Source organism: Melanotaenia boesemani, chromosome 22 (assembly GCF_017639745.1).
Source record: "Melanotaenia boesemani isolate fMelBoe1 chromosome 22, fMelBoe1.pri, whole genome shotgun sequence".
NCBI lineage: Eukaryota > Metazoa > Chordata > Actinopteri > Atheriniformes > Melanotaeniidae > Melanotaenia > Melanotaenia boesemani.
The window spans coordinates 5,455,765-5,478,096 of NC_055703.1; the positions used below are offsets into that span (position 1 = coordinate 5,455,765).

The 22,332-nt window shown below is 38.0% G+C and overlaps 1 protein-coding gene across 3 annotated transcripts; it reads left to right on the plus strand.

Moving 5' to 3' along the window:
• Positions 1-1,852: 1,852 nt before the first annotated feature.
• Positions 1,853-21,345, plus strand: adgrf3b (adhesion G protein-coupled receptor F3b). Of its 3 annotated transcripts, none has more exons than XM_041975077.1 (19): positions 1,853-1,994; positions 2,208-2,275; positions 5,595-5,652; positions 5,847-5,859; positions 6,003-6,152; positions 6,338-6,490; positions 6,592-6,662; positions 6,772-6,824; positions 8,688-8,824; positions 10,867-11,097; positions 13,003-13,227; positions 13,530-13,667; positions 13,810-14,012; positions 14,760-14,945; positions 16,476-17,792; positions 19,583-19,624; positions 19,789-19,818; positions 19,902-19,975; positions 21,188-21,345. In XM_041975077.1, the coding sequence occupies exons 3-18, from the start codon at positions 5,602-5,604 to the stop codon at positions 19,968-19,970; spliced, it is 3,069 nt and encodes a 1,022-aa protein (XP_041831011.1). In that variant the 5' UTR covers positions 1,853-1,994; positions 2,208-2,275; positions 5,595-5,601; the 3' UTR covers positions 19,971-19,975; positions 21,188-21,345. The 3 variants fall into 3 exon arrangements, with proteins under 3 accessions (XP_041831011.1, XP_041831013.1, XP_041831012.1); XM_041975079.1 differs by having other exon boundaries at positions 6,592-6,653; XM_041975078.1 differs by having other exon boundaries at positions 1,874-1,994; positions 2,213-2,275.
• The last annotated feature ends 987 nt before the right edge of the window (positions 21,346-22,332 follow it).

Consider the following 22,332-nt stretch of genomic DNA (forward strand, 5'->3'; position numbering starts at 1 on the left):
GTGGTGGAACGGGAGATTCTCATCATGGATGCAGCCGACAAACCTGCAGCAACTGTGTGATGCTGTCATGTCAATATGGAACAAAACATCTGACACCAAGAATTAAGGCAGTTCTGAAAGAAAAACGGGGGTCTTACTCAGTGTAAATGCCGGTCAGTGAACATAACACAAATAAAAAATTTAAAAAAACAAACAATCAAGACAACAAAATTTTCAAACACCCGAATGAAAAGCAGCAGAAAGAAGAAAATCTTATATAATCTGCCCCTCTCTCACAAAAAATTTAAACCAATAATAAGTCACTTTTATGTAACAATAAAAAACTTAAACAAAACAGCTGCAGGCCAACATGCCGCAGATTTCTGACACACACGGTTCATTTTACACTTTGTTATCTACAAAATACCACAGAACAAAACATAACACAACGAACCTCATTCATTATATGTTCTTATCATAGAGTCTTTAACAATCTTTTTAAACACAATAACTGATTTTGTTTCTTTGGTTTCTTTATAACACTTTATTTCTAAATTTTGTTTTTTTTTAAATATTCCGCATCCTTTTAAATAATAATGACTTTCTCTTAAACCAGCTATAAAATACTGTTGTGGACACTATGCTTGAAAGGCTCAGTTTATTTATTTTTCTGGTCAGTGTCATTCCACCTACAGTCCAAGTTTACCTGCCAGTAACAAAGTTCAAAGTCTACAAAGATCACAGCATCATCTGTGACATGCAAATACTCAGCATGTCCTTGTTTAACATACCTAAAGTGAAGCAGGGAAATATAAAATAGAAGCCAATAAACTGTCTTTATATGTCACAGCTTCCATTTAACACAGGGGTTAGGGTCAGGTGTTGCCAGGATTTACTGCAAACCTCACTTCAAGCTTTGCACTTGTCTATTCCAGCCCTTGACCCAACAGGTGTGGTGCCTTAAGTTGGAACATTTAAATTAGAGGGAAACCAGGGGAAAATGCAAACAGCAAACTTTGCAGGCAATTCTCTTTGTGTGTTTCTCTTACTTTGTGGTCTTCATGTTCTCATTTTGACCCCGTTTGGCAACCCATTTTCTTCCATCTTTCACCAGAATAAAAGTCCTGCAGAAAAAGTGTTTTCTTAATTAAAATTATTAGTAATAAAACGGGCATTATTTTATTATATTTTATTATTTAATTTTAAATTTGTGTAAGCAAAATTATTTACTATGCTACAAAAATGGCAATATTTTTATTTTGCATTATAATATGCTGTGTTGTTTAATTTTAATATTGCAGCTAGTTTCACTTGTTTTAACACCTACTTTAGGTTTCTTTAATAAAGATTTTAGTTTTTGTTTGAAAAAAGTAGTTTAAAAGTATATTATTTTTGCTTTTACTATAATGTGGAGTAAAATGACCAGACAAAATTCAGATGCTGAAGTCTAGCACAGGCACAGGCATGGAGTAAATATACTTTCCAGAAATCATCAAATATGATCTGGATCTGTTTGTTGTCTGTGAGTGAACAGTTAATGGAAAACCTGCTATGTAGTCAAACAAATTTCATAAAAAAGTAGAAGAATTACTAGTTTTGTGGGTAATTATGAGGGACTGTGAGACGATCTTACACAACACACCTGAGACGGTGTCATGAGACAGGCAGCTACTCTGTGACCTCCTGAAGGAGAAAGCTTCATTTGCTAGACAAAGATTCATGAAAAGCTGCCAAGCCTTGCAGGTATGGCAACCAATCCGGCTGGCATGGAGACATGCCATCAATGCAAATAGTTTTTCAAACAAAGCTGGGACATGACTGTACCCGGTGACACCTTCACCCTCCCAAACACATATGCACCATCCTCAACACACCCCAACCAGCCTAACCCAGTCTCTGAGATAGATGCACGCACTTATTTTGACTCTAATGGTATGGGACATCGTCTGTTTTTTGTAGCAGCAGAGATGAAAAGTTAACTTCTTCCTTTTTGTGTGGCAAACTGTACTGGAAAGGTAAGAACTTTTTTTTTTTTTTTTTTTTTTTTAATGTTTTTGTCTTTCTGAAAAAAATTACATCTGAAGGACATCATCACCTAATTGTAATATGGAGTTATGCGCATTTATGCTATCCTGATAGTGACTCAATATGTTCACATGCTAATCTTGTGATTTCCTGAAAATTAGAAAAACCCCTAATTTGTTTGCATGTTTTGCACCTTTCCAAAGACCAGAGAGATAACGGCAGCTGTGACAGCATCAAAGTGGAGTAACTGAGTGACAGCAAGGAATCAGAGGTAAGTGTAAGAGTGATTTACAATGATGAGAATGATGTAAAACCCCAGATGAACGCAACAAAATTTACAATATATCCGATCATGGAGATATTTCTTTGAATATGAAGTGATGTTTCACTACAACTGAAACAGAGCTGGTAGCTAATATTGTGTAGCTGTGCAGCTGGTCAAATTTTGACTACCAGTGTTAACAGTGCCTGGTGGGAAGCCTTGCCCTAAACTAATAAGAAAATATTGTGGGCATGAGGCTTTTGACTACTGGGCATATGTATGTGCATATGTGGAAAAACATTGAGTAATAGACTGCTGCAAAAAGCAGGATATGTTTATTTATGGAGCAGATGCAAAATAGTGCAAACAGTTTTGCTGAGGTAAGTACACAGGTACGCACACAGTATAAGTAAGTAAGTATAATACCTTGAAAGGAAAAACTCATATTAAAGACATTTTCTTTTCAAATGAAATGGTATTTTGGCAAAACAAAGTTAGAATAACAAGTCAGATAAATATCATGAGATCATTTAAAATAAAATCCTTAAGAACAGACTTTAAAATAGACTGTTAAATATTTTTGCCGGCTTTTAGCCCTTAATTTAAATGTGACACATACTCCAACTAAAGAAGCTGATTTCTAATGAATATGTATATTTTTCAAATAATTATTGTTGATAATGTAAATGATTAATGAGAGTAGAGAACATTTAAACAGCATAAAGGGTGAAAAATAGTATTAAAACTAATACATGGCAATCATTCAATATTATTGTTAATTGTATAAATTTACATACAAGTTCACTCAACTATTTTTCCAATTTTAATTGGAGGAAAAACCAAAAGGTTCACCCAGTGTTTGTTAATTTACATATTCATCTTTCCTCAGTTTTCACCGTCTACACACACCGCTTTTGATTTAAAGAAAAAGGAAAGTAAATTTGTTTTTACATTTGCTTACAAGTGATTGTTTTTTTATTTAATGGTTCCTCTGCAGCTAAAGCTAGTATTGGACATGCATTCCTGTCCAATGTACTATATCTTGTTACAGCTTTGAGTTTGTCATGGTACCTGAGAGAGGTGAATTGAATATACCGTGACCAATCCAGCCCCCGTTTGTGTGACGTGACCTGCACAAGCAGTGCTCAAGCCTTCTCCAGCCATGGTTATGAAGCTGGCAGGAACATCTATATTGTCCAATATTGCCTCCCTCAAAATGTACCGAGTGTTTGAGCTGCACTGGAGGCTGTTCTGCTTGACTTCTATGGGATGAAAAAATATCAGCCGTTGTTGATGATACAAGATGTTAAACACCAGTCACATAATAAGCCACATTCCTCGCACGGCGGTGTGGTGGTTAGTGCTGCAGTCTCACAGGAAGGTCGCTGGTTCGAACCTTGGCTGGGGGAGGCTGGAATCCTTTCTGTGTGGAGTTTCCATGATGGGTTGTTTGTTCACTCTAAATTCTCCCTACATGTGAGTGATAATGGTTTTTGTTTCTCTATGATGGTCTGGTTACCTGTCCATAGTGTACCCTGCCTCTTACCTGCTAATTCCTAGGCTCCAGCTTCCCCTCGACCGTGAATTGGACTAAGCATTATCGATAGATAATGATGATAATTCAGGGGAAAATAGGGAAATAATTTAGAGGATTGACAATCATTCTTCTAAATGTAGAAATATCTGTCAATTTTTATGAGAAGCCAACAACTTATGGCGCAAATGAAGCACAAACAAAAACTTTACTGACCAATAATTTAAACTGGGAAAGTTGTTCATGGTAAGGCAGGTATTTATAAAGCACATTTCATACATAAAAGCAATTCAATGTGCTTTACAGAATAGAATAAATAAAGAGAAATAGAAGCAATGAATAAACATTTCTAATCATGTTAAGACAGATTTAAAGGAGCATGCAAAAATCATAATTAATATGAAATCATATTAAATTAAAATGACTGAAAGCAACCAACATTCTCGATAAGTTAAAAGTTATTGTGCAGATTTTATGCATAGGTGTGTGAGAAAAGAAACGTTTTTAACCTGGATTTAAAGGCTCTACATTTGGAGAAACTTTAATGTCATCTAGCAGCTTGTTCCACTAAAAGCTGCTTTTCCATATTTAGTCTGGACTCTGACCTGGACTGCAGTCTGACTCTGGCCTGGACTGCAGTCTGGACTCTGACCTGGACTATAGTCTGGACTCTGGCCTGGATTGTAGTCTGGACTCTGGCCTGGATTGTAGTCTGGGCTCTGACCTGGACTGCAGTCTGGGCTCTGACCTGGACTGCAGTCTGACTCTGGCCTGGACTGCAGTCTGGACTCTGACCTGGACTGTAGTCCGGACTCTGGCCTGGATTGTAGTCTGGACTCTGACCTGGACTGTAGTCCAGACTCTGGCCTGGATTGTAGGCTGGACTCTGGCCTGGACTGTAGTCCGGACTCTGGCCTGGACTGCAGTCTGGACTCTGACCTGGACTGTAGTCCGGACTCTGGCCTGGATTGTAGGCTGGACTCTGGCCTGGACTGCAGTCTGACTCTGGCCTGGACTGCAGTCTGGACTCTGGCCTGGACTCTGGCCTGGACTGCAGTCTGGGCTCTGACCTGGAATGCAGTCTGACTCTGGCCTGGACTGCAGTCTGGACTCTGACCTGGACTGTAGTCCGGACTCTGGCCTGGATTGTAGTCTGGACTCTGACCTGGACTGTAGTCCGGACTCTGGCCTGGATTGTAGTCTGGACTCTGGCCTGGACTGTAGTCCGGACTCTGGCCTGGACTGCAGTCTGGACTCTGACCTGGACTGTAGTCCGGACTCTGGCCTGGATTGTAGTCTGGACTCTGGCCTGGACTGCAGTCTGACTCTGGCCTGGACTGCAGTCTGGACTCTGACCTGGACTGCAGTCTGGGCTCTGACCTGGACTCTGGCCTGGACTGCCGTCTGGGCTCTGACCTGGACTGCAGTCTGGGCTCTGACCTGGACTGTAGTCCGGACTCTGGCCTGGATTGTAGTCTGGACTCTGGCCTGGACTGCAGTCTGACTCTGGCCTGGACTGCAGTCTGGACTCTGACCTGGACTGCAGTCTGGGCTCTGACCTGGACTGCAGTCTGGGCTCTGACCTGGACTGCAGGCTGTACTCTGACCTGGACTAGCTGACCTGAATCCTTGGATCTAAGAGCCCTGCTTTATATTCTTTGAACATATTACAGACGGATTCTGGGTCTAAACTGTTCTTTGATTTGAAGAAATAAATGAGATTAGTCCGTGTGATTGCACTTTTGCTGATATTTTTCCATAAATATTTCTACTGTTCTGTGTTCTTTCAACCAGAGTAAGAATGTGGACGAGGGCCTTTATTTTTCTGATAGGAGTTCTTTTCATGTATGAGGTAAATATTTCTTCTTTTCTTCAGTGTGTATATTCTTGTTGAATTTATATTATTATATAGTTTTTAGTTCACATTATGTGCTATGTATTCTGTTACCTGCTTTATTCAATTCCTTATAATTAAAAAGATAAATCAGTAAAAAATAAGTTGTTGCTTTGACAAATGACTAATTCTCGTATTTCCTTACATTGCAGGCTATTTCAGAAGGTAAGACAGTGACATAATGAAGTTAAAGAAAAAAATGTGGCAAATATTTAAAAATGTCTAATTGTTATAATTGGGCAAAGTACAACTGTGCTTTCCAACCAAGTGAAGCTGCAACCTCATAGCGTTTGTTGCTGCTGCTGCAGATATCTATGTTTCTGAGCTGATGGTGGAAAGCAACGTCACGCTGGATGCTGAGACTGTCCTGTCAAGCTGGGCTACACCACAAGATCTCATACTGACTGTTAGTGGACAACCACAGACGGTGACGCTTGTAAGCAGAAAACTGATCGCAGGTATTTTTCTATTTCAAACCATCTCTTCTGTCTCAGGTTATTAATCCAAACACCTGTCTTGGAATGTGATTAGAAGTTAAACATTTCTTATTTCTGTGAATATTTAGTCAAAATAATATATCAGCTGTTTGGTGATGCTCTCATTCTGTTATTTTTTTATAATTTGGACTCGTTTCTCTCCGTAGAATGTCTGGTTATCGGGGACGACTACAACTGCAGCTGCTCTTCGAATTATCATTGGAGCAACGAAGTTTGCTACAATTTCAAGTGCTGCAGTGATGCTCCATGTGCAACAAACGTGTCCTTCGTCACACCAATCTGTGTTCCTAAATCCAACGGTAACATTGCTGATGGTTACTATTGCTACTATGCTGATGGGTGTTTCTATTCTTTAGTTTCTGATAGAGAAGAAACTAATGCTAATGTTTGTAATCAACAGTTACCATCAATGGATCAATATACACATCAAGCAGCTGGATTAGTTCAGACGACGAGCTCACGGTAAAGCACACTCTCCTATGATAATTAAACTACACTATACTTATTCAAATGTCATCATCCCATGTATGTAAAACTAATCTTGTTTTTTTTCTTTTTTTTTCTTTTTGTTTTTTTAAAGACCTTTGCCACTCTGAATGGCGTGACTGTCAATGCCACTATAACTAGTAAAAGGTACTGTACATTACAAATACATCAACTTATTAATGCGCTTTTTTTTCTTTTGTTTGTTTTTTAAGTGTCTTTGCAATCAGTGGTGTCACATACCATATGCCAAAAAAGCAATACATCTTTATTCAACCTTTATTTATACATTGAGACACACAATCTCATTTACAAGAGAGACCTGTTTTGGACAGGCTAAACAACATTTAGTTACAGTTGCAGATAGCTGTAACAATACAGAATATAAATTAGAGTTCATTTAAAGGCCAAAAGCAGGTAACATACTAGAAAAAAAAAATCCACTAAAAACAAGAGATATTCAAAAATACTTTGTCCAGTTCCCCAAGAGTAACTTTAAATTCCCCTAATTCCCCTAGGTAGTTTTCTGAACCAGCTGCTGAAGGACTCCTTCCACTGACTGTGTGGACTGAAACTGGATTAAACTGATAATAATACGAATATCACCACTGACCAAAAGCATGTATCTCTGGCTGTGTCGGAATGTGCACCCTACTCCCTACATAGTACCATTTATAGGGGTCACGCCATTTTGTCGGAGTGTCTGACTGTCCAGAGAGAAAATGTAGGGCACTCAAAATTACCCACAATTCATCTTAAAAAATAGTGAGCATCGATGGTCATTAGACGGGTCAACATAGACCACAATGCATTGTGGGCAGAAGCTCAACATGGCGCAAGGAGGCAAAAAAATTGAGCTGCACGAAATTACCCTTAAGCAAAGAAACAAAGAATAAAATACAACATGAGGAATAAAAATAAAAATATTTACACACACCTTTGGATTGGTTTTGGAATGACATCTTGACTCGAGTTGTGGTTGCCGTGGTGACGGCGGTAGTCACGTGGCGAGAAAAGAATAGGCAACTTCGTGTCCGAATCCAAGAGAATGAGTCACTATGTAGTGTGCTATGTAGTGCAGCCCTATGTAGTGAAGAAGGGGTTAGGGAGTAGGGTGGACATTCAAACACAGCCCCTTACTCTCCAGCTTCATTTTTCTTTCTCTTTAATTTGTGCACAATCAGCTACGTCACGCAAATCGATCTCAATGGTAATGTGCCCAGGCAAGCACACACGTAGGCTGCAGCATGAGCGTACCACTTAAAACAGGTCAGAATACCACGTTACTGTAGTGCAGTAAAGTAATTCCATTACCGATATTTTAAGTGTAACACACTATTTTATGTCGTTACCCAAAAAAGTAATATCGTTACTGTAACGCTTTACTCACAACACTGGATATAACACACAAAAACTCAGTTGTCTCATCTGACTTTCTGCTCCAGACTTCTTACCAGTTGGTGGTGTTGTGCTGGTGGCCGGTGCATGTTTGCTTGCTCGTTTACCTGTGCAGCTGAGTCACCTGACTGACAGTACAACATCAAATTTCAATACGGGGTGGAGCAGCAGCATGTGACGGAGAGGAACTTTAGATAGACAAGGACAACCAGATGTCTTCTTTGATGAAATGCAGCAGTACAAACTGCACAGAGGAGAGGAACTGAGACTAAAATATCAACATTATGATATTTGTATCGAGAAATATTGATATTATTGATTTTAGTTGTAATAGCTGGTTAAAATTCTGTGAGCAAATTAACTTAGTACTGTGTTTAAGTATGGTATATAAGATGGTACTTTTTAAAATTGTTAATTTTATTACACAAATTGTTTGAGTTGGGCAGATAGTATGCAGTTTAAAGACTGCTCAAACAGCAACTGTGTGCTATGATACTGTATATAGCACCAATGTAGCACCAATTTGATATATACAAACATGCACTTTCCATATCATTATAGATTTAGCAAACATACTTTTTATTTAATATTGATTATTTTCATGATCTTCTCCAGAACCTCTCCAGACAATTCCTACATCACTGAATTTGAGGCAGCTGTCAATGTCAGATTAAACACCTCTAAACTTCAAGAGATCATTGATAATCTGAAGGCTACTCTGGGTGCAGGTGCCATTTATGTTGATACTCGAGGTCAGTAAAATTGCTACTGTTTAATTTACAATTTATTTTCATATTCACTGTAATAATTTTTTAAATGTTCTATATACTGGGAATACACCATTTAGGCCTAATCCCATTTCTCCTTTATATCCCTCCCACTTTCCCTACCCCTCATCCCTTAAAACAACGTGGTAAAGGGGGTAGGGATGAAAACATTCCCATAGGAGATGAGATACCCCTACTTTACCATTATACATTGTTGTTGTCACTACTTCAGACAAAGCAATAAGTATCTTTGACAACCAAATGGTAACAAGCTGATGACAACAAAGATGGCTTCTACAGTTTAACTCATTTTAATTGCTGGGCTGTGGGCATATTTTTGTGTTTGTCTTCAATAAAACAAAAAACCAAAAGGAGACGTTATGTTATAATGTTATTATACACACTTCGAGAGCTATGCTGACTAACATTAGCAACATTACCAAACTAGCTACCATTACTGAAAGTTACCGATTAGCGGTTTGCCATGAGTTAGCGCTTTTGACAACAGCCCTATAATAAACAGTGCTGTAAAGAAATAGCCAGAAGGTAGAACAACATTTAAAAATGATTTTTATATCTTTATTAACCGTGTATATGTATTTATGGGTGTCCTGTCTTCCTTCTGTCGCCATCGTTGCAAATGTATGTTGGGAAATTCTTTATACCCCTTCATTTGAAGTGTGGTTCTGGGCTGTCTTCGTTTGGAGTGTTCTGTGGCCCTCACCCTTAAGGCCCATTTATGCTCAACGCAGCAGACTGATGAGCAGATGAATGGACAGTTTTGTCCGTTTCCTGCATCGGTTACGTGGCTAAGTTGATTAAGCTATGACACTTGACAAAGATGGTGCGTTACTACCTGAAATTGCGGGGGCAGTGCTGAGTGGAATAGTTGACATGTGACCAGAAAAGATGAAGACAGGGAGAAGACATATAACGACGACATATATATAAAAAACTATACTAATACATTAGTATTCCAGTTTTTTCTTTTTCCTTAGTGTGGTCCTCCACACTAGGGGCTATGGCTGCTCAGTCTGCAGGTTTGCTGCCACCCTGCACTGCATCATAAAGGTTGTGGTGTGTGGTAGCGGCCCCTGTGGGTGGGGGAAGCCCACTGGTCCCCAAGATATCACTTCTTCATATCAGCAATAAGCCAGATGTTGGGGATTGGGGTTTGTTTGTGGGGTTCGGGAAATAATGGTTGCGTAGGTATGTGGGGTTGCTTTTGTGTGCTGTGAGCATGTAAAAGATTGGATGTGTGTTTTTGTTTTTTGAGGTTTAAGCTTGGGTATGTGAAGGCTCGTCTTTGATGTTGTTTGTTTTTCTTTGTTGATATTTAGTTATTGTTTAGTTATTGTTGTGTAAAGCACTTTCTGCTATTCTTTTGTTATTTAAATAAAAGTTTGATGGATGGATGGATGGATGGATGGAACCAAGGGTTCACCATGAGGGTGATGTTGGCTTGCGGGAGTGAACTCTGAACCTAGCATTGCCCACTTGTGGAGGAACTGACAATGCAAAAGATTCATGGAAGTATGAAAACGGCGACATATGACAACGGATGAAACATATGTCCCTATTTCCGTACGTAAGGGAGCATAAATACACCTTCAGCCCTTCCCCCTGCATAAACACACAAAACAGAGGAGGAGGGCTAAGGGGTAGAAATGGGATTCAGCCTTAGTTACTTTGCTCAATGAACTCTTCAAAGTCATTAACAAATATATTGTCTATGCTGTCTGCTCAGACATCTGGGCAAAGGTTTTGGATTTTCAGCAATCTCGCTGTAGTAGGAAATAACTAAATACGCTCTGTGGAAAATACAGTATCAAATCTAACATCTTAAACTTTAAATTTGCTTTTTAAGGTTTTTGGGGTATTGCTTCAATTATTTAGGAAAATTAATTCTTTAAAAATATTTCCCAAAGAAAAATAAATGTCCTTATGAGTGTTTTGTTGTGCTAGAAGACACTGAGGTATGTTGCTCCAAGCTAACAAGTTATAATCATATCACCCTTTTTACACAGGAATGGTCACTCTATGGGGTCCTAATGGTACTGTAAATTATGGGTCTGAGCAAAAACTTAATTGCACATTTGAAGAGGCCACAGGCAGCGCTGGCTGGAACCTGAGCACAGAGTATCAACGCTATGAGCTCAACAATGGTTTGCTGGTTGCACTCGACACTAATTGTGCCACAGAGGAATTCGAATCTTGTGTTGGAGTTACACTCCGTAAGGTGACGGGCATCTGGGAAGGCAAGTATGAATGATTCACCTTGACAATATTTGGTTGAATTAAAGATTTAATGTATAGTTATGTTGTGTTTCTTTTTGTTTTATTTGTTCTTTTTCTGAGTTATTGGCATATGCTTAATGGATATTAGGAGCCATTCACACTGGCACTGTTTGTTCTGCTTTAATCAAACCCTGGATATCTTGCTGCCTCTCTTGTGGCCTCATTATAAAACTGTGCATAGCAAAGAGCTAACAAGTACAGGTGGTGAACACAGGGGAAAAAGGAAATGTGGCGCTTCCTCACAGAGGAAGTCCTGCAAGTGCAGAGGGACAACAATCAACAATCAACAAGGTGGCCAAGGAGTTGAGGGAAATAAAGACCGTCTTGCCAGAAATTGTGACAATACTAAAAAATGTAAAAAAAAGCATTGTAAAGAAAAAAAACTCCACCTCCTGCATTTCTCATAACCGTTTAAGGAAAGTTAATGTAACATTGTTACAAACCAATGATGTCGTTTAACACGTCTGGGATAACACAGCTGAAGGTTGGCTGTGATATCCCTGACCTGTCAGCCGGTTCCATCTGGAAGGTGCCAGTTGCAGGAAAACACAGTGTTGTCAGCACTTGCGGAGGGACTGGCACGGCAGCCGGCCATTATCCTGCTGATCTACGAAAATCTGCTCACTCCAGAGTCTTGCACCATATTGTCCAGCAGTGCCAAAAAAAATATTGTGCATCATTACTCACTAGGGCAGGGGTGTCCAGCTCTGGTCCTCAACGGCCACAATCATGCAGGTTTTTGATGTTTCCCTGCTCCAAAACCACCTGACTCAAATTGGTGAGTCATTGTGCAAAACTTTATAGGCTGTTGGATCTATTTCATTTGAGTCAGGTGTAAATGTAAATGCAGGAAACTTTGGAAAATCTGTAGGACAGCGGCCCTCGAGGACCGACTTTGGGCAGCCCTGCACTAGGGTGCCTTTTATCCAACTATCAGCTTTCTGAATAGCTTCAGGTGGGAAATACCATGATTGTAGCCTGACCAATGAGCACCTGTGCACAGTGACCATGTCATTGTAATTATTATAAATTTTTCTGTCACATGTTGGCAGCAGGCTGTCCACCTTATTTAGCGTGAATTTATTTTATAACATGTGAGTTTTGTTTAACAATAACAGAAGGGCCGGTTGTTTTTACCATTTCTCCAGATTTTGTGTGCATGGCAGTCAGAGTTGCCGTGAAAGTGCCTACAGACAATAGATGCAGCTTCACTTTCTAAACCTTCTCCATCCATTTTCACTGCTTAAATGTTTTCTCAGTGTTAAGCACTTTGGTCTGCTGTTTTTACAACGCTTTATTATTAAAGTTGGCTTGGCTTGCCCAGCATCTCAGATAAAACCGCTGCATTACTGCATGCATGTTTAGTGGTTTAGCAGTGAAAAAGGTCCCCCTCAAACAGCTTCCCGCTGCCCCATGTTCCCAAGGTTGTTCAGGCTATTTAAACCTGTGCTGCAATATCATAAAACATTATATAAAATGTTTGCAGTATGAACCAGTATGCTTCCCAGCAATACTTTAAAAGCCGTTAATACAATCATTGTGAAAACCACCATCTGGTGTATGTTATACTGGTCTAATAATAAGCAAATCTATATTGTTGCTTCTTTTAAATGTTTTATGAGTGTGATGTCTTAGTAGTGGAGTGACCAAAAAAACATGGAAATGAAGTTTACTTCATAATGTCGAAGTTTGTTTAGTTTTGTTGTTGTTTTTGTTTTTTTACAATAGATCCTGACAGCTCATCTATCTCCATTCTCCTCAGATCTTAACTGTCTTTAACTGTGTTTTATTTCAGTACAATGACACTTTTGATTAATTTGTGAAAGAGCTTTTTAAAGAATAACTTACTTGCATATTTCCAACAGGCACATATGAGTGTGGGTTTACTGTTGGGACTGTCAGACATACAGCTCGAACTGAGCTGCATGTGGCTCTCCTACCAGATCAAATCAACATTATCGTCAACCCTTTCACTGTGGACTGTTCTACAAAGAATTCAGCCCCCACTGTACGTGCCACTGCACAAATCCCAAACACCAATCGGATCTATACGTATTGGTGGACCTACAATCAGAAATCTAAATTAACAGGTGATGTAAACTCCATATCTTCCAACATCATATTGGTTAAAACAACTTAGCTTATATTCTCATTTACACAAATTCACTCAATATCTGCAAATCACACATACAGTGGAGTTAAGTTTTCAGACACTCATAAAATTTTTTACAATCTCAAATATTATGAAGTATTTTCAAATTTAAAATGTTAAGTTTTTAATGGCTTTTTTAAGGATTTCTTTTAAGTATTTAGGTGGTGCCGGCACTAAAAGAAATTGCACTTGAAGACCTAAGAGTGATTTTTAATGCAATGTTTCATCTTTTTGTTACAGTAAACGGTACCTCTGAATACACGGAGATTATTCCAGTTAATTGCAGCAACAACCAACAACCATACAAAGTAGGCATCGTTTTTAAGAATGAAGTGGGACAGGAGAAAAATGCAAGTGTGGACATTCCAGTGATCTATGGTAGCTATTTCTTTTTTCATCAGACTCACAGTAACTTTTAAGTTCTTTTTAACTCTACTGTACTGTGATATTCTCTGGAATATTTCCACTGACATGCCTCATATCTATCACTGACTCTTTGTTCTCTCTCTTCTTTTTCAAGCTGGTGCAAAATTTTGTCCAGAAGAAATTGTAGATGGACAAATGTGGCCAAAAACCCCAGCTGAAGCAACAGTGGTTAATCAATCATGTCCAATGGACAGAGTTGGGTATACGTCACGCACTTGTTTGAAAAACTTCACTTGGCTGCCCGTGTTCCCAAACTGCGTCAGCAGTGACCTGAAGAATGTTACAAATGCAGCTGGTGTGAGTTTTACTTTACTTGTCGCAGTACAGTGTTTTATTTTAATGTGTTTTGATAAAAAAAAAAAAAAAAAGAGCAAACATAATTTGAAGAATGAAAATTTAAGATTAAAAATTCTGGATACAGAATGTGTGTTATCTTTAACTCTAAGAAAATCAATCAAATCAAACTTTATTTATATACCACTTTTCACGGAGCATTGCAGCACAAAGTGCCCAACATATTAAAAACTGCCATTTTTAAGGGTAGCTCCCATCTTAAAAACACCAGTAGTCACACACCAAAGTACACATGCTTTAAATGGACCTAGAACCCCACCCCCTAAAAAACAAGCTGTTAAAAAATAACTGTATAAACAGACATGTCTTGGCACCAGGTGTGGAAATGATAACCGTCCACACCAAGAGCCACCCTACCCATGACGACCATAGGAACCACCCAAGCCCAGGCACACCTTGCCCACACCACAACCATAGTGCTGCAGTGCAGGGCCCTGATCACCCAGACAGGGACACTCACCATGGCAACATGGTCGAAGTAGGGGTAGCTCCCAAAGTTGAAGACATCCATGAGGAAAACAATGGAGTTAAAAAAATTACAAAAGAAAATTACAAAATATTGTCGGTCTGTGAGATAGGAGTAAAACCATTTTAAAACACAATTGTTTAAAGAAATGTTTACCAAGTTGATAAATGTTGACCTGAAAGTAACGATGTGCAATAATGTGTATTGTTCTGGTTGTTTTCTAGTACTTCTTGAACGGACTTGGAGCAACCAACTCAGTGGCTAAAGACATATTTCAAGGAATTACAAACAGCTCTCTATCAAGTACAGGTTCCGATCAAAATGTAGCTGATATTGGTGCTTCCATTTCGATTATAGACACGATGGCCATGGCATCAGAAAATATTACCTTGCAAGAGGAAGTCTTTCCTGTAAGTTCATGCACTTTTACTGTAATGAATGCAGTTTTAAGCTTCAGGTTGCAGACCCCTGCACTAAACACATAAACAGGTTTAGCAGCAATTTTCAGATAAAATATTTCTTCATATATATTTATAAAATCAAATATTTATGACAAAGAAGGATGAAATGTTCAGGATTTACTAACTAAAAGGTAAAAAGTCAGCAGGATGAATTTAAAGCTGTGAAGCTGCTTCCTTCTAAACACAGAAGGAACAATATGTGATGAATATCAGCATCAGGTGAACAGACAGAAAGCAGGATTAGAATCTCACAGCTTCTAGATGGTGAGGAGAGAGAAATATTCACAATATGCACAATAACTTCCAGCCATGCACCTTCAGTGTTTCATTATCCAGGTTTCTGGCCTATAATTTCTCTAAACTTTAATTTTCAGCCTCAGCTACCAGGAGTTAAGGGGTTAACATCTCGTTCCGGGTGTAGCGTCTGTAGATGTAACTCTAAACATGTGTGGTATCCACAGAAAGTCCAGAATCTCAGCTACCAGCTCAGTAAAACCATTTCTATCACCAACAAACACAGAGACAAAGACAACAAATTATTTAAAGAGCAGCTACACAAAGTCCGAAAAATATGTAAACACAAATTATATCTCCCCGTGTCCACCCCACGGCATGAACACGAACAAACGGCTCCTCTACTGAAAGCTCACGTCACAGATTCCACAGCTGGAAGTTTCATCTCGCTATGACCAAGATTCACTGAACCAGAGGCAGAAGAAGACCCGATTTATGCTGCACGTTTGTAAAAGTCAGAAAGCATATCTTACCTTTAATTAAAACCTGTCATCAAAGCCAGCGGCCAGCAAAAAAAAAAAAAAAATTAACTCACGATTAAAAAAATTAACGCCTTTAATTAAGCGTTGAGTTACACGTTAGTGTATATATATGCATGCGTGTTGCTTGGGAATGTGAGGTGCACGCTAGAAAAAAGGCTCCCCCAAAGGCCCCCATGGAACTTGTTACTGTGTTTCCAGATGGAAACAAAAGGTGACATCCCGATGGAATCTCTGTCTAGCATTGTTGGCTAATAAATTTAGAGTTTTCATGTTGCAGGGAATCATCAGTAACATAAAGTAATTTTCACTTGAAAATATAAGTGGAAAGGAATTAATATTCTACATCTATAGCCATTTTTTAAAATAGATGTGATGATATGAACCTCTCATCCCATAAAAATCCACAACAGAATTTCAATGCTTGTAAGTCCACATCGTAACAACTAAACCATCAACATTAGATTTCAACAGGTGGCTGAAAGCATTGCAAGTTCTTTAGAAGTCATCTAGCGGAGTTCATACAAATATGTAGTTTTCCTCTGACAAGTTGTCCTGCAAAATTCTGTTTGGCTTTAGGCAATCTTTAGATGTGATTATTCTCCAGCTAGTGACTGCTGACTAGGAGTACAAATCAGTTTAGTTGCCTTTTCTTGCACTATTTCAACTTTAATCCCTTTTTTATTCTTTTCAAAATCTATTTCAGCAATTTGTTGACGCTGCAAGCAACATGTTGAACTCAAACTGGACTGGAGTTAATGACACAATTCTTCACAAAATGTCCTCAACATACCTCAGTTCTGTGGAAAATCTAGTGAAGAACATAAACAACAACCAGAGCAGTGGATTCAACAGCACCAACTTAGACCTCAGATTCTGCTCAAGCGTTTCCTGTAATGTGTCTGCATTCAACATCAGTGTGAATCTAAACATGACCAGCGGAACAATGAAAGTCGTTGCTGTGAAAAATCTGATGAATAAACTAAACAACGAATTCCTTCAAACACAGTCCACCAGCCTCTTACTGTCAGCCACACTGGTGAACAGCACTGATTCAGAGATTGGGATTAAGCTGGCCTTCCCCAAAGAGGAGCTAAGTACCAGTAAACGTTACTGTGTCTTCTGGGACACAGAAAAAGGAGACTGGTCAGATATAGGGTGCATTGTCAACACCACTGATGAAAACAACACCGTTTGCGAATGCAACCACATGACTTCATTCTCTGTCCTCATGGCCAAGACAAATATGATAAATGATATATCGACTCCTGACCTAGACATACTTACCAAGGTGGGCCTATACTTGTCCGTTTGCTCCTTGATCATTTTTCTTTTCATCGAATTTCTTGTGTGGCCAGCTGTGATTAAGACCAACCTGTCACATTTCCGTCACACAGCTGTAGTGAACATTGCTGTGTTCCGCTTGCTCGCCGACTGTAGTTTCTTGGCTTCCTCCTCTCCTGAGCAACTCTCCAACAGCATGTGCCTTACATTTACTGTATGTAAACACCTGTTTTACTTGGCCATGTTCACCTGGATGTTGTGCCTAAGTGTTATGCTTGTCCACCAGCTCATCTTTGTTTTCAGCCCCCTGAGGAAAAGAGTGTTCATGTTTCTGTCCAGCATTTTAGGCTATATTTGCCCACTCGTGCTTGTGGCAACAAGCTATGTGTATTACAAATACACAGAGATGGACTATTATGATAGGACCTCCTGCTGGCTAACATATAAAAGCCTCTTGGTGGGCTCCATTCACGCTTTTCTTCTCCCTGTGGGAACCATTGTCTTGATAAATCTCTTTTCCATGGTGGTTGTTATCATAACCTTGATGAAGACCTCAGTACCTGACAGCAGCAAGGCCAATGACAAAGAAGCAGCCAAAAGCATCCTCAAAGTGGTGATCCTTCTAACCCCGGTCTTTGGAGTAACATGGATTATCGGCTTCTTTCTTCTCTTGTTGGATAAAAACAACCCTATGTTCATGGTCGCCAACTACAGTTTCACCATCCTCAATTCCTTCCAGGTAAACTGAAAACACATTTCAAGCAAACCACAAGTTGGTGCTCAAACAAATACACTTAGACCCAATCCAAAACACTAACTAAACACCTTTCACATATCACGCTGTCCATTGATCTAATGGTACCTGAATCTGTCAGCCAACAGTGAACCATAAAACAGCATCAGATTTGAGCATTTAAACTATGCATTAGGTGTTGAGCTCAGTGTGATCTTGCAGATCTCAGAAGCCCACCTGTAAACATACAGGAATCTCAGAGTGAGCCTGTGTGGATGATCAGTCCCTCCAAGACTTCGCTACATTTCTTTGTGATTGTTGCAAACCTAAAATTCCTGATTTTGCAAAAGCTTTGATGAAAAATTGACAAAAGTTGTGTTTTTTAATCTATTTCTCTTGTAAACCACATGAATCCTAAGAGCTTAAATCAAAGCAAGTAGACTTTTTTTAGTCTCTTGAAAATCTTTCACCTCTCATCCAAAAGCCTTCTTCAGTTCTAAACTGGCTGGTGAGGAGTTCCAGGCTTAAGCTGGATTTATACTTGCTCTGCATGCCTACGGTTGGTTACAGCATCAGAGCCATAAGCTCTGCGTAGGTCCGCTGAGGCTTGACGCAGTTACACGGAAGTACTACCTTGTGATTGGTTGGTTTGTCATTACGTGTTTCTGGATTTCTGGAGTTTTTTGCTGAATTTGTGTGGTTACAGCAGAAAAGAAACTGCAACACAATGCCATAACCCTACGCTCAAGTGCGAGAGAACAATTCATCAGCATCGGTTGCGCCGACCCTTAAGTACAAAGTAGATGAAACCTGGGGACACCACCTCAAGAGCCTATAAGCCTGGAACTCCTCACCACAAGCTATTTGGATGAGAGTCAATACACATTTTCAAGAGCTGCAAACAAGTTTGTAGCCCACAGATGGGCTGCAAATAATATTAATTCATTACAACAAAAGTTAACAACTTTTGTAATTTTACGAGAATAAAGTCTTAATTGTACCAGTATCAGCCACTTCCCCCTTCACAAAGCATTGATTTCCTCCAAGTCTGCCTCCTTCTTTCTTGCAAATTCTTTTCATGGTCCTGATACATGATCATAATGTAATACTGATGTACCAAAACATCAATTATTTCCTGGTTTGTGAAGCCTAACCTAATATACAACTTCAAAACCAACTCTTTAAAATATTACAGCTTTGTTCTTGTAATATTACAACTTTTGTCTAATAAAATTATGGCTTTATTCTAGAACTCTGTGAAAAAATATTTGTATTAATGTGGCTCTAAGTGCAAGACTTTTATTTATTTATTTATTTTTTTTTTTTTTAATTGGAACTTTGTTTTACCAGAAAAAGTACAATGAAGACTGAAATCTCTTTCCAATAAGTTCTGGTCTAAAGAACAGCAGAAGTTAATTTATTTGCAGAGAAGTGCAGATTAAACTGGCAGGTTCAAATTCTTCCTCGAGGACAGTTAAAAAGTTAAAACCTTTTTATTGTGGATTAGTGATGCATTCTACCTCCCTGTCATTTTGCATCAACAAAGTCCATGCACCGTATTTATGTCACTTCACAACCAAACCTACATACCTGTACTTAGTATATACTGTCTCATTTTGTAAGTACATAAAATCAACTACAGTCAGAGCAGAAAATGTTATGAAAAAGACAATTTTGGTTAAATAGAAATAGAATTCATAGGAAAAAAATTAAGAAAATGTTGTTAACATTAATCTAAGCAAAGGATGAGATTTAATTGTATACACCATGCTTATGTTTCACCTCTTTTCTTGCAGGGTGTTTTCATTTTGATAACAGGATGTTTAGCAGAGCAAAAGGTAGGTCTGAGAGCAGATATCATTGCAAGCCTAAAAAATTATTTATTGGAAATAATAAAGAATAGTATCAAAAACATGGGTATAGAAAATTTATAGATGGTTTGATGTGTGCATTGCATTTAGATGTTTACATGTACTATTGTTAATTTCCATTATGTTATCAGGTGAGAGATGAGCTAATTAGGATCATCAAGGTAAGTATTCCAATGAGAGGTCTTCCTGATTAAATTATAAAATGATGGATACATGAATAATTATTATTTGTGTATACCTTCAGGAAAAATCGGGACGAGGCGATGACTCCACAAATAAATCGGTTTCAACAGCTTACACAAAATACAAATGATGATGGTCAGTCCTATTAAATGCCAGAAATAATCTCTAATCTATATCTGTGCTCAGGTTTGTTGCATCTCATCACCAGTGTTGGACATTTAAAATGAAAACGCTGCTTAAGTCATCTTGTTTGCAGAAAGCTGCCATTGCTTTTACATCAAAGTTAATCCCTAATAAGAATGTATTTATAGTTATGTAGATTGCTGTGGAAATTAAAACGCTAGTGTTGTTTGCTCATGATTATCAATGTAATCTTTAACAAGTACCTCATTTATAATATTAACCATTGTAACTGAGTTTGTTAGCATGCTAACACCAAGCACTAATACTTGTATCACAAGTATTCCCGTGATACATGTTAACTTAGCATTTTGCAGGCATTGGCTTAACCAATGCATTAAGGGGTTAAGTGAGGACACTTAACCCCTTAATGCCAGAATATATATACAATTATATAAATACTATAAAAATTAAATAAAAAATCTGGAATAAAATACAATTAAGAATCAAATTAATTAATGCAAATCAATAAATATGGATAAATAATAAATACATAATATAAAATTTACATAAATATGAGTAAATAAAAGCAAATAAATTAATAATATAAATTACATCAAAATGAAAAAAGGTAGAAGTGGTTTGTTGCAAACAGCCGCCAAGGGGTTAATGATCTCATATCAATACTGCACATTATAAATGTGTTAAGGTTTGTTAACCCTTTAACAGCTGACCCAAGAAGTTGTGGACTATACTAAATGTAATATAGCAAATTGTACATATACGTGAGCAAAGTTTTTATACTTGTGGTGATGCAGTAGGTCTTAGAAACTATGACAAATATGATACGGATCTTAGGGGTTAAATGGTGCATCCTTGTTATTTAAATGTGAAATAAGAAAATCTGCATTAATTTAACGGCTTTCATTCAACATTAAGAAATTCTGTTGTTTAATTTTTTCCTGATGTTTCAACTTAATATAATATAAAATATATTCCAAACATAATTTATTAGGGTTAATTAAATGTGTTTATTATGGATTGATCTAAACTTTATTAGGCTGATTAAACACATTAAACACTGTCAGATTAACTCACTGTTGACCAAATTGAGACAACAGAGTTGCTTAATGCTGAGAGAAAGCCATATAATTGTGTGGATAAAATTATCTTAAGTGATTGTCCAGCCTCTAAATCTTTAAAAACTTTGTCCTTTCTACTTTTCAGAGGGCAGAGACTGGAACAGCAACCGACAAGTGTGCAGCTCTGCTTGCATCCCACTTCTTAGAGTTGGATTAGTGTTTGATTGGAAACCTTAGACTATCACAAACATCTTCAGCAAAAAAAAAAGTTAGATATTAACTAAAGCTTGTCAAACAGAGAGATTATGTTAATGAATACTAGTGAGGTTTGGTATGCAGTACAGGCACTGATCAGAACTAAAGCTAGCAATGAAAATAAATTATTTTTAGATTATACATGTGCTTTACTTTTCCTTTGATTTAAATTATAATGTGAAATGCACATAGGAATCCATCACTGTAGAGCTTTAAAGAGAACTTTTAAATCCATATTGAGAATTACAATTAATGGATGCTTACATTCAATACTGTGCTGTCTGTATATGCTGTAGAATAAAACATATTTATTTAAGTTTATGTTGTTTGATATTAACCATAGACTGTAAGCTTTATTTAACCTGTAATTTAACTCTGATAAGTAGTGAAATAAAGATGCGTTGTAAGTATTTAATTTTGTCTTCTCTTCAACAACTTGCAAACAATTATTTTTATCATGAGAAAAAAACGTTTATGCAAAGCCGCTGTGGCCACAAGGTCCATTTTGGGTTTTGGTCTTGGTTTTCTGTCCAATACAAACATAATTGATACTTTAGATCACAGGTGTCACACTTCAGCTCTCAAAGGACACTATTCTTCAGGTTTTTGTTGTTGCCCTGCTCCAACACACCTGACTAAAATTAATGAGTGATTGTGAAGAAATTGGCAAGAAGCTGTTGGATCTATTTAATTTGAATCAGGTGTGTTGTAGCAGGGAAACAACAAAAACCTGCAAGACAGCAGCCCTCCAGAAGTAGAGCCCCCACCAGGGCTTTTATTTTGTGATCATTATGACCTAAATGTGCCTGGTTGTGTTAGTTTTAAGTGTTTGTTGTTGTTTTTTATTTTCTTGCTAAATCACTCACATTTAATATAAATATTACTTATTATGTTTGTTATACTATGAATGAATTAAAATTAACTTCTCTTCTTCTCTGGGTTGAGCAGGTTAAATATATCTTGCTCTCATCTGCTGTCCTCCAGATCACATTTGTCTTGCTTCCATCAGCATTTTCAAACGCTGAAGTAAAGCTG

What these genes read in the sequence shown, in the direction of transcription:
- adgrf3b (XM_041975077.1), top strand. Translation starts at nt 5,602, where the DNA reads ATGTGGACGAGGGCCTTTATTTTTCTGATAGGAGTTCTTTTCATGTAT. An exon ending in ATGTTACAAATGCAGCTGGT is followed by an intron (nt 14,013 to 14,759) that starts GTGAGTTTTACT and finishes GTTGTTTTCTAG; the next exon opens with TACTTCTTGAACGGACTTGG. An exon ending in AGCTAATTAGGATCATCAAG is followed by an intron (nt 19,819 to 19,901) that starts GTAAGTATTCCA and finishes GTATACCTTCAG; the next exon opens with GAAAAATCGGGACGAGGCGA.